This window comes from Macaca fascicularis, chromosome 2 (assembly GCF_037993035.2).
Source record: "Macaca fascicularis isolate 582-1 chromosome 2, T2T-MFA8v1.1".
Taxonomy (NCBI): domain Eukaryota; kingdom Metazoa; phylum Chordata; class Mammalia; order Primates; family Cercopithecidae; genus Macaca; species Macaca fascicularis.
In genome coordinates, this window is record NC_088376.1 from 43,315,010 (window position 1) to 43,328,020 (window position 13,011).

General features: G+C 44.7%; 1 protein-coding gene across 3 annotated transcripts in view; it reads left to right on the forward strand.

Annotated features, from left to right (window-relative positions):
- CLSTN2 (calsyntenin 2) overlaps positions 1–13,011 on the forward strand; it is a 642,750-nt gene that overhangs the window by 537,326 nt on the left and 92,413 nt on the right. For all 3 annotated transcript variants that reach the window (XM_045386874.3, XM_005545930.5, XM_074031163.1), the window contains 2 exons: positions 1,666–1,914; positions 8,776–8,897. In XM_045386874.3, coding sequence (XP_045242809.3) covers positions 1,666–1,914; positions 8,776–8,897 — 371 coding nt within the window. The remainder of the gene's footprint in view (positions 1–1,665; positions 1,915–8,775; positions 8,898–13,011) is intronic.

Consider the following 13,011-nt stretch of genomic DNA (forward strand, 5'->3'; position numbering starts at 1 on the left):
TGAGCATGAATTGGGAGATTTTAATCTCCACCTTCACAGACACCACAGTTCCAGAAGCCTCTCCCAGAGTGAACCTGTCATGGTGATAAGCAGAGCATCTGGGCTCTAAGGATACGTGCTCTTCACATAGCATAACCTTCTGTTGCTAGCCAATGGATATAGACCTGATGATCTCCTCCACAGACTGAGGGAAAACTGGCTGAGTTGAACATTTTCAAACAAGTAGACTGATTTCCAACATGGCACCTTCCTTGAGGAATCTTCAAAGGGTCATTTTAATGGTAGGAGATTTTTTTTTTTTTTTTTGTAATGGCTGTCTTTGGAACCCATACCCTAGGTAAGATGAGGCTCTGATATACAAAAGTCAAAAATCCAAAGCCTGGGCAATTGGCAGGTAATACACACAACCACTGTCCATTAAACCCGTCAGAGTTTATGACTGACTGGTCAGTGCCATACCAGGAAAGAGCCCCCATGCCCCTACCCGTCCAACACAGGTCACACTTTAGACTCCCTGACTCTTATTATTTGAAAATGACTGCAAGTTCCTGGCCCTCCTTCCCCTAGCGCCTGAGCCCTGTTTGTGTATGGAACAGAAGGATGGAAAGAATTCTGTATTTGAGCCTCTGTGGAGAGTCAGCAGAAGCCCCAGACCCACGCAGCGGGACAATCCAGTCTTCTCTGGCAGGCCAGTTGTCGCCTCTCACCTCAGCCCCGCCCTCCACAAAGTTGGTGATTCTTCTAAAATAAACCTGCCCCACTCCTGCTGCCTCAGACGAAGTCTTCGTGCCTTAACCTGAGTACTATTATAGTAGCAGCAGAAATAATAATGACAATGATAACGTGATAGCTAACACCGAGTGAACCTTCGCCATGCAGTGAGCATGCTACTGCCTGATGCATTATCTCATTCAACCCTCACAACTCACTGGGAAGAGGAAACAGAGTCACAAAGGTCAACTGATTTGCTCATAGTCACGAAGCTAGCAAATTTTGCTGCCAGGTGTCAAATTCAAGTTCTGCTGACTTCAAAATTTGTGTTCTCAACCACTGTATCATTTGGCCTCAATACATATTTGTAAAAAAGTGTAATGAGTGGCTCATGCTCCTTCTCTTGGGATCAGGATAAAGAATTTTTCCCAATCACAGCCCTGATCACATTTTGTCAGCTTGCTGGCTCTGAGCTCCTCTATGTCAGGGACTGTGTCTGACTGACGTTCGTAGAGCCAGCACCTAGCAGGGGTCTTGGCACATGGTTAGTGCTCAGTAGATGACTGGCAGGTTAACAGATGGATAGGTGTGTGAGCGAATCCATCCACCCAAATCAAATCCTGGCTTTCTCCAGGAACCCTCCCTGCTAGTAAGAGTCCCCAGGGTTTTTCCAACTTTCTAAATTCCTCCAACACTTTTTTCTTGCATCCTATCTTGCCACGTGCAGCACTTTGTCTGTAAGTTACTGATGCCTCCCCAAGAAAATTATAAGTAACTCAGGGGCTGGAATAGCATTTGGCACTTCTTTTCCTAAGTCACATAGCTCAGGGTTAGGCACAGACATCTCTGAGTAAGTACACTGAGTAGTTCATCTTGACCCAGGAGCAGAAAACAGATGAGGACACCGCCCCATTAGGAATGACTCATTGTCCTTTCTTTCCCGACCCTCTGCAGGAGCCTCCTCTGGCATCATTGACCTCTTGCCATCCCCTAGTGCTGCCACCAACTGGACTGCAGGACTGCTGGTGGACAGCAGCGAGATGATCTTCAAGTTCGATGGCAGGCAGGGCGCCAAAATCCCTGATGGGATTGTGCCCAAGAACCTGACCGACCAGTTCACCATCACCATGTGGATGAAACACGGCCCCAGCCCTGGTGTGAGAGCCGAGAAGGAAACCATCCTCTGCAACTCAGACAAAACCGGTGAGTCTCTAGCCCAGCCCTTCCACCCCTACCCCAGCGGCTGCCCATTTTGTCCCAGATGGTTGGACATGGACACAGCCAAGGAGGATGTGGAAGAAAAGCAGGAGCCTGAGAGGAACCCTGCCAAGATATACTCTGGTCTCTGGTTTTCTGGCTGCTGATTTTCCAGGCTTGGCTTGAGGTACAGCAGGAGCAGAAAAGTGGGGAAAGTAGGGGTACAGACACAAAGAATGTAAAAGCTGGAATCAGCGGTTTTCAAACTGGATTCCTCAGAACCCCAGCATTCCCAGAAGTGCTTTAGGTCTGCTGTAAGTGAGATGCGGGTGACAGAGGCCTCCTTATTCCTACTTCAAACAAAGAAGCTCCACCTTGACTGTGTTATATACAGGAAGATTTCCAAAAGCTATCTTTCAAATAAAGTACTGCTAATTGAGAATAGCAGTTTGAAAACCTCTGCCGTATATAGTAATGATAGCTACCATTCGTTAGGCTTTTCAGCATGCTGGGCCTGTGCAAGAAGTTCACGGCTTGGTAGTTAAAGTCCCCTAACACTTATTAGCTAGATAACCTTGGCAAGTTGTTTAGCCTTTCCGTGTCTCACTTTACCTGTCTGTAAAAGGGGTGTTTCAGTAGTATCTACCTCATAGGGTTCTTATGAGGATTAAATGACTTCATGAAGTGTTCAGAACAGTGCCTGGCACAAAGGAAGTGTGATAATCTGTGTGAGCTATTACTATTCTAAACACAGGTCTCTATTAGTTATTTTATAAAAGCCTTATTGTTTTTGCAGTTTTAAGGATAAAACATTCCTTAGAGGTTAAATAACTTGTCACAAGTAGTTATACAGTCAGTATCAGAACTAGAATGTCAGCTTAGATCCAACTAAATCCAAACCTATGCTCTTATCACTACACCCACCCATCCCCACACACATACACAAACATCCCGAGATCTTATGCAAATTGTACAACTCTGCATTTAGTTACAATTCTACAATTTCCCATTTCAAATACAACTTTTGCTAAAACACCCAAAATAAATAACAACCACAGCAGATGTAACAGTAAAAATACAATATAGAAGAAGAGCTGAAGCTCGCCCTCTGCTGTTGGACAGCTAAATTTTCCATCTCAGCTTGACCACTTCTTAAGGTGTGACCTTTGAGGAACTGCTAATCTCTCTGAGCCTCAGTTTCCCCATAGGTAGAATAGGGGAAATACACTTGAAATAAAGTATGACATTACTTAGTAGCATCACATGCATAAATCAGCGTTCCATTAATTTAGTTGATGTTGTTACTATAATAATCATTATTATTTCCAGTTTTATTCCTCATTACACTGCTACAAGAACACCATGTTCTCTGTTTCAATTGATCTTTATAATAAATGTTAATGTATTTTCTGGATACAGAAACCGAGAGGTGCCTGGCTTTCCCTATTTATATGGCAAGTCTATGTAGGAGTCAGTGCCAAGGACAGGTTTTTCTTTGGGACCTTCATGCAGGAAGGTAGAGGTTTGGGACGCAGTTCAGTAGCCTGTGCAGTGCCCTGTGAGGTGCTCCTATCATAATCCAGGAGCCAGCATCCCAATGAGACAACAGCTTAAGAATATGCAGACAAATACAAAGCAGTGTGAGCTGGGGTCAGTGGCCATGCACCTATAGTCCTTTCTGAGCTATATCGAGTCCCTGGGGAGGCAAGTCAGACAGATATAAATGTTCCTGTTTACAAAGGAGGAAACTGGAATATGGAAGGTTGAGTGATTGGCCCAGGATAACACAGATGATTACCAAGAAAGACAGGATTGGACCTAGATCCTCTGACCCTGAGTCCCAGGCCCATGCTATTGCACCAGTGGTCCTCATTCGAATAAAGTAGTGCACTTGTAAAAACGTGTAGATGCTAGAGCCCCACCCAGCTCAATAAGAATGGTGGAGGAGCCTAACGGGCAGCCATGGCTGAACCCTGCCTCAACTACCATCACAGCAGTCCCCGGAGAAGGCGTTCAGCGCCCCCAAATTAGCAGCACCTGGTGTTCAGCCTGGGCCCTTGTATGAAACAACACTCAAGATTGGCACAGAGAAAGTGCGAAGATTTTTCTCTAACTTTTCTGACAGCAAGAAAAAGAATCTATAAATACCCCATCCTAAATTTAAAAAAAAAATCTGGAATAAATGAAAGCTTGTTTATGGCTTTTTTACATCTACTTTTTTTTCAAGTTATAAAGCAATGTATGTCTATAGTGGAAACATGAAAAACGCAGAAAAGTGTAAAAGAGAACACACAAATTACCTGAAATTCTAACCATTGAGGAGATATTTTCTGATAACATTTAGTACATTTCATTACAAGGTTATTTTTGCTTCTGTGTATATGTAGAATGTCCTTACATTTTTATAATATCTGATATTATTGTGTCATCAGTTACCTTTATATAACATTATCTCCACATCATTTCTCCATGTGATAAAATATGTTTTAAAATATGGATTATTTGGGAGTTTAAAACTCTGTCATGTAGATTTATCATACTTCATGTCACTGGCCCCCTTTTATTAGATATTTACATTGTCTTCTTTTAAATGCAAACACAGCAATGTTGTAAAGAGTATTCTGGTGTATACCTTTTGGACATTTCTTATTATTTCAACCAGAAGTTGAATTACTGATTCAAACAATAGAAATGTTAGGAAAGGAAGCTTTTGCTGTAAATTGTCAAATTGCTCTTCATGAAGATTGCACTAAGTTCTGTCTGGTGTACTAAGTAAAACTTACTAATGCTGTTCCATTATAAATTATTTTCTAAATAGCTGGATAACAGAATTGACTAGTCAGCAAAGGCTAACTGCAAAAAAGGGAGAGGACCACTGACAACACTACCACAACCAAGAAAAACATCTCAGTAGCTAACATTCTTTCCCCACGGTTTTACCTCCTGTCATTGTCTAGTAGCTTCAGGTGGGTCTGGAGGGTAGGGGAGCTCTGCTTTGCCCGGAACACTCAGAGGCCAAGGATTCTTGCATCATCTGCTGCTGACATTTTCAACCGTAGAACAGAAAGTAAGGCTAGAGCTGAACACAGAAGGATTTTATTGACCAGAACAGAAAGTATCATGTTTGACTTCTAATACACATTCCATTTGCCAGAACTTAGTCACATTGCCCCACCTACCCCTGGGGGAGGCTGTGAAATGAGTTTAGCTGTGAACCTGGGAGCAAAGAAAATAGGTTAGGTGAACACATAGCCGTGTGTCTACCTTGAGGTCACTGTGTGGGGCCCTGTGCCTCTCTAAGCCCACCTCTGTTGGGGTTTACCTCTCCATTCCTCCCGTGAACTGTGCACTTTCCAGTCACCTTCCATGATTCCTCCTCAGCCCCTGCCTTATCACAGTAATCAGTCCCCTCCAACACACACGTCTGCTCCTCTTGCTGGAATCTTCTTCCCCTGGCATGCAGCCCTTTTCTGTCTCTGAGTTTGAACTGAGAACAATGAATGATCAGTGGCTACGTACAGTGCTAGCCACTGCCCTACAGGGTTTTCTAAGAGAGAGGGGCCAACCTTGTTCAGTAATCACCAGGTGAGAGAGACGGAGGTGTCAGCCTGGTAGAGAGTGCTAGGATGGTCCCCCTGCCTGCTAGGAAAGGGATGGGGGTATTTTCACACTTACAGAGGTGCCCAGAAAACCACTCAGAAGGATTGAGGTTGTCGTCTGTAGAAAGGAAGTGAGAACCTTACTTTTGCTGCCAGTTGGCTGAGCTGTAAACACTCTTAAGTCTGCTCCAGGCTGGTGTCAGAGCAGAGCCCAGGAAAGTCCTGGAAGAGCCTGACTTATGTCGAGTTTAGAGTACATGAAGGCTTGGCCCTGATTCTTACCCAGGGTGTCTGAAGGCAAGCAAATGATGGGGCTGCCACAATCATAGGGTAAGGAGAGAGGGTCCGGAGGGAGAGGGGTTTCCCCGGTACAATTTGGCAGAACACAGGTGTTTTTGTTCTTGTGGGCCAAATGGACATCCAGAAATGTGCAAGGCTAGCAACCAGAGGGCTGCATGCCAGGAAGGGGGTCGCAGCAGCAGGAGCCGATGTGTGTGCTGGAGGGGAGTCCTGCGAGAAGGGAGAAGCTGAGGAGGAATTATGGAAGATCAACTGGAAAGAAAATCTTTCACACGAGGAATGGAGAGGTGAGGGCTAATAAAGTGGAATTGCAGCAAGCACACATGTCCCAGCAACCCAGAAAAGGAGTGTGTCACTTACGATATCAATTCCTATGTAAAGATTTATGGCAGGGCCATCCTTACAGAGGGTGGGGAGGTGAAGATGGCAATGTGCAGACCTCCGCAGAGCCTTTGGAAATGAAAAACTCTACTGGCTTTTTAAAGAGACTTTATACGTCTTTTCCTCTCATCCATATTCCCCTACCTCTGACCATGGTTAGAGCTAGGAGGAGGTTGGGGGATGAGGATGTGGAACAAGAAGAATGAAAGGTCTTACCCCATCCTTTCCCTATTGTGGGCCACCAAGCCATGGGTAAAGACTGAGTGGAGAAGAGGAACATCTGTTTTAACTGGATGAGAGACTGATGTTTGATTTGGATTAAACCCTTCAAGACTATTCTAATTCATGAAAGTGAGCAGAAGGCTTTAGGATCTACCTGAGACGTGGACAGAGAGAAGGGAAGAAAGATTCAACAAAGAATTCCTAAGGACAGGAAAAGGAATAAAATGGATTCCTGAGCAAATCACATCACCAACACAGTGAATGAGCCAGGTACCCTGGCATATGAGTTGACTCTGTGAATTCAGAGAAAGGGAGTAGAAGGAGGAAGAAACCTCCCAGACTAGAAGCTGCTGTAGTACAGTGAGGTTTGCCCATCCATTCTTCTTGTTCTACCTCCTTAGCCCCACCTTTTCCTAACTCCGAATAAAACTAAAGGCAAAAATTCTTCCTTTCTATGTTTCCTAAGAGTTATCAACAGAAACCACAGAAAAGTCAGTTATACAGTGATGAGGGGGACCAGAAATCTTCAGTAAAATCCCCGTAAGCAGTCCAGGGTGTTTTGCCAGTCCAAAGGCTAAAAATGGTCCCCCAGATAACGGCCGAGGCCAGCCCTGCCACAGTCAGACCCTGACCATTCTCCTTCCTGTCATCCTCTGGTTGTGTTCTCAAGAATGGTGATGCTTCCCTGGGAGCACTACTTTGTTATGTTGCCCTGGTCATGAGGCAGTATGATAGTTCTTCTAATAAGTAACAGTTACGGAGTATTTGTTCTGGGCAGATGCATTCCACACATTTCCTCTTTGTGTCAATTGAGAGGCTTTCAGCTGTAAGGGATGGAAAGTCCAGACTAAACTGATATCAGATAGCCAAAAAATCACACTAATACAGAGAATGTGGGTATCTTGTAACTGAAAACATCCAGAGCTATGAAGGTTCATGAAGTCATCATCAAGGTAAAGTGCATCTAAGGCCGGGCTCCTTTTCTCTGCAATTTCTCAGATCTGTGCCTGTAAGTGTATCCATTTTACATGAGCAAATATGGCTGCACAGCTCCAAGCCTCCCAGTGGTATAATACAACTTCCAGTGGGAAGGAAAGTATCTCTTCTGTTTGCTTTCTGCTAAAAGAGCAGTTCTCTCCCAGAACTGCTGAGAAAAGTGCTCATATCACGGGCTTGAACTGAGCCACTTGCCAACTCCTGACAGAAGCTTTGCGGCCAGGAGAATGGCCTGTGCTAGGAACATGGTCATGGATCCTGAACCAGTCATGTGCTGGGGGATTCTCATGAACCTGTTTGGTCAAGAGCAATCAGGGCCCATCCTAGAAATGTAATTGGTGTTGATTCCTCCCACCCAAACTTTATAGGCAAGGTTTATACCGGATGTACAGGAATTGATTGCAATATTCCATTCTTGGGATACATTATGATAATCCAGCATCAATGTCATGATATAGTTAAGGAAACTGAAGCTCTGAGAGGTGAGATGATTCTCTCAACATCACCCAAGATACAACTCCACCCAAAGTCTACCGAATCGAGGGCCCGTGCTCTTTCCACTACACATGGGCACCTGCTCACACAACCAACATTATGGAGCACGCTCCTCCTGGTAGATTTCTGGTGTGTTCGATAATGTAGTAAGGTTTAAGGTCGCTAAGAATTGGTCAAAGAACGTTTCCTCTTCTGCCAGGATCCATGACACGAGATTTTCTAAGCATGAAAGGAAGTTTCTACATTAGGAGAGGAAAACTTCCCGTTAATTGCCTGTGTATGGGGAGGGGGTGTTGGACTCACAAAACTATCTCTAATGCTGGAAAATCAACCTATTCCCTCCTCCCAGCAGCTAAAAGTGAGGCAGCTCTACTTCATATTGATTAGGTAGAGAGAGAAGATATACTCCGTGGTCACTGCTGTCACTGCTATCTGATGAAATAAAATAAAAACCCAGAACTCTAGAAGAAACCAGTATGTTAAAGGAGCACAGAGTGACGGATGTGATTGGCACAGAGCTCCCTAAACCCTCCAGAAACATCTGTAACCAACAAACAAGAAGTTTGTTAACCTAAGTAATTTGTACCCTGGGTCTGATGCAGTATCTGAGTATAAGTTAGGTGAGTATTTAAAGTTCACATGGCTTCTCAGCAAGAGGTTGGCTGTGGGTTTTCCTGAGTCTTCCTCTTCCACTTTGGAAGAGCTCTATCATGTGCATGATAAAACTATCATCAGAGCCAGTTGTAAATGAGAAGACTGGAGTGCCCATGCCTTTGTCCGCTGGGCTGTGCTAAGTGAGGGAGCAGGAAGACTCCTCTGGTGGAGGCTGACACAGGGGTTCTCTCACTCCTCAAACCTTCTTTCTGCTTTTCAGAAATGAACCGGCATCACTATGCCCTGTATGTGCACAACTGCCGCCTCGTCTTTCTCTTGCGGAAGGACTTCGACCAGGCTGACACCTTTCGCCCCGCGGAGTTCCACTGGAAGCTGGATCAGGTATGGTGCTCACCTCACACCTGCTGCTACTCATGCCTCTGCAGGGGTGGCCGGTCCAATCCAATGGTGATGGCAGTGGGGAGGCACTGCAAGGTCCTGACCACTTGCTGAATTTTGGAAAAATCAGCTTAGGGAGACACACAGCATCTTAAAGTCAGGAAGGAAACTGCCTCCTTACAGCCAGATGAAGGTGGGGAGGGACACGCTTCCCAGCCGGGATGCTGCGGGTCACTGGGCCTGTCATGTGCGGTTTGTCCATTTGCTCCACATCGAGCTTGTGGAAGCCAGTTCTCCTGATCCCCAGGCCCAGTTATGATCTCTGTTAGCACATCTTTAAATCACAAATGCTCCATGTCTTCCCTTGGTGCTGTACTACCTCCTTTGGGTGACACAGGTTGAGGACAGGGATTTGAGGACTTTGAAGTAAGCAGTGACACAGAGCACCTTGGGCAGTGCCTGCTCTTTTCTGAAGTGGAAAAATGTGTGACTCACTCCAGGGCCTCATGACTTTTGATCACAAGAGCCACTGCATCATACTTTCAATGACAAAGCAAGTGTCTGGTGTGACTCCAAAGCTTTGAAGTATGTTTCTGAGGACTGACTGTGAAGATTAACGGTGGAAGTAGTACTCACTTTTCTGGTTGGCTGTGCCATCAGGAAGCATCTATGTAGCAAGATTAGAGTTGGCCTTTGCTTAAATTTGAAAGTGACCAGGGGCTAATTTTTAAAAAGGGTTTTAAATTATCAAGAGAAAGAATGCCAGCAGTCAGAAAATAGGATTAAGGAATAGATGCTGCTTAATGAGGCAGAGGAAATGATGCCCTTTCTTTGATCCTTCCTCCCTGGGGCCCCAGGACCTCATTTTGTTTTATTCTGCCCCTTCCATATGCTGGGCTAAGCACTTCTGGGACCCCCAGTCTTCTTTACTTCGTCCAAAGCCCACTGTGTGTACTACACTACCTGCCTCACCTTGCTGAGGGCTGACTGATTCATAATCCTTTCCTTTCTCCCTCCTTGTTACTATGTCTCCACCCCCACCCTCTCTCTGTTCCATCCAAGTCTCCAGTCCTCCAGTGAGCTGATCTTAGAGTGTTACTGGGAAGTATTCCAGGAGGAACTCATTCACACTGAGACGGAAATGATTGCTGCCACCTTTCATCCTCATAGAAGTACACATGTATGTTCTCTAAAACAAAGATTCATTAACTCTAAGGAATCTCTCAATGGTGGAACTCCAGGCAATGTGACAAGATTAAGGATGCCAAGCTGACGGGAAAGTTGCTAGGGGAGCCCAGTGGCAACTGCCTAATCCACTCCCAGTAAATCCCATCCTGCTGTATGCTAATTCTAAAAATATGGCATCTTGATTAGTATATGTTCCTCTGAATTAGGAATTCTGAATCTGGCAGGAATTGTGAAATCTTGACATTGTTTATTTTATTTCTCAGCAACCTCTCAGCTATGTCCTCAAGTGCCATATGGCTTTTATGGGATGTTTTAAAATATATAATACAAATTGACGTGAATTAAAATAAATTCCATATTGTGAGGGTTTTTAAAATAGGAACATTGCTATACTGGTTGAGATAATTATAGATATCCTGAGGCATTTTCTAAGATGGGATTGAGGAGCACTGATGCAGGCAAATGAAGTCATAGGCTTGGAAATTAAAAATAGGTGAGGAAGGAATTCTGGTTCTAAAGATAAAGATATAGTGAATCTAGCAGTTCTAACATCTGTTCCCAAAGTGGTAAATTTAAGGAGGAGCTGAGATTCACCAAACACCTTCCAAACTACCCTGATCTCATTGACTACCATTTGTCAATGCCTGCTCTGTGCAAGGCGGGCTACACGTGGGAAATTATTTTCATCTCTGCTACAGCCCTTCCTGGTGGCTAATGTGTGGCTATAGACTGAGGTCCAGTAGCTTGCACAAGGTCACACAGCAGACCATGGGTAGGACCTGCCCTTTCCATTATGCCCAGCTCCTGCTTTGGTGTGCTGCCTAATTTGAAGTTTTAAAAATTTGCATTTCTAAATTTACAAAAATATTAGATATCAGAATTATCACTGAAATACAAAATGTTCATAGTCTTGATGAAATCCTCTAAAATGGTCACATCTTCATTTTGCTCAAGCTGTCCTATACTTTGTCTACTCAGGCTACCATGACAAAATACCACAGGCTGAGTGGCTTAAACAATAGGAAGTTATTTTCTCACAGTTAAAGATGTTAGGAAGTACAAGATCAAGGAGCCAATTTGGTTCCTGTTAAGAGATCTCTTCCTGGCTTGTAGAGGGCCTCCTCCTCATCATGTCCTCACATGGCAGAGAGGGAGCACTCTGGTGCGTTGTCTTCTTATGAGGAACCAGCCCTATTGAAATAGTGCTGCACCCTTTGACCTCATTTAACCTTAATTACCACCTAAAGGTCCTAGCTCCAAATATATTGGGGGTTAGGGTTTCAAAATATGAATTTGGGAGAGACACAATTCAGTCCATAGCATTCCTCTACTAAAGAAATTAACATTTAAAAAGTTTAAAGACTGCCGGTTGATGATCACGGCCCCAGCTCACCTGCACAGCTACCCTCCCTCTGAAGGGAACCATAGTGAATACGGTGCAGGAAACCTCATCAGTTCCCATGCTAGCAATCCAGTGGTATATATTGACCAACCCAGAGACCCCTCTTTCTCTTTACTCAGCTTCCTGTGTAGACAGAACCTTGCCAGAGTTTCTTGGGTGTAAATCACTTGATGGCCAGAATGTGCATACCTAGTACGGTCACCTCCCCCAGGAAGCCATCCTGGGTCCCCCCAATGGGTGTTTGCCTCTCTTCTCTGCTGCCCAGTCTCCAGGCAGAACTCTATCCCCATTCCTACTGTTCTGTAGTTACGCGTTTATCCTGCCTGTCTGCTCACTTTGCACTGAGCTCCTGGAGGGCAGGGTAGTGTCTTACTCATCTCCAGCTCTTGTGTGCATGTTATAGGCATGAGCACATGGTTGGTGCCTAGTAAATGTTTGCGTAACAGTGAATGGATGTCAAGATTAAAAGAAGGGAGAGATGAGGTGAGGCAGCGGAAGAGGGAGGGAGAGAGGAAGGAAGAAAAATCCAGATATCTTTGAAAACCTCCCAGTGATTAATTGATCTTTTGACTCATTTTATTGAGCTTTTTAAAATTCTTAAGTGTTGCCATTTTTTAATTCCCTGGATTTCAAACATTGTTCATCTTTGATCTTGATATCTTATTTCAAGATCTTACTAGATTTACCACCAGTGGATTTGTAACTGTTACAGAACTTTCTGGCCTTGGCCAGAAAGGACTCAAGCCAGTCTAATGTATTGTCTATATTTTAACTCCTGGCCAACCTTGGAAATTTCAGCAGCATTTTATCTGTTCTAGTGCCTGATGGGGACTCGTTTGTTTCTTTATTTAGCAGTTTATTCTGAGCACAAACTGTACTCTAGGCTCTGTGCGGGGTACCTGGGATTAGTAGCTAAAATAAGAGTCTCTGTTCTCTAGAAGTTTCCACGATAATGGGTCAAACAAACCCATCAACAGAAAGTTTACAATCCCATGTGATAGGCACTGTAGGCTGGGGCCAGATGGGGGGTAGTCTGTGGGAGCTCATGCAGGGCACTTGGGGCTGAGAGCCTGGGAAGTCCTCTGTGGGAGGGAACATCTGAAAGGAATGTGGAGTTCTCCATGGTTCAGGGCAGGGCAGCCTAATGGCAGAGCAGTGAGCAGGAGGGCTGGGGTCAGGGCGTGTGAGCTCTCAGTGTGGCGGGGCATAGGCACAGGCATGGGGCAGAAGGAGAAAGCTTTGACAGGTATTGGGACCCCTTGTGGGGGAGCAGGTGGATATTAAATCCCAAGTGGCTTTTTATATCATATGATTGAGTTGACGCTTTATCCCCAAAGGAATGGGCCATAATTGAAACATCTACTATTCAAGAGAAGACTGAGAATTTTAGAGATGGGCAAATATAAGGAATTATAGTATGACATTCATCAGATTTATCAAGTTTAAGCAAATGTAACTCACGCCAGGCCATTGAATGGAGCCAGTGGCAGGGGCTATGTTGGAGGCCCCCAGGAATCCCAGCCCTGG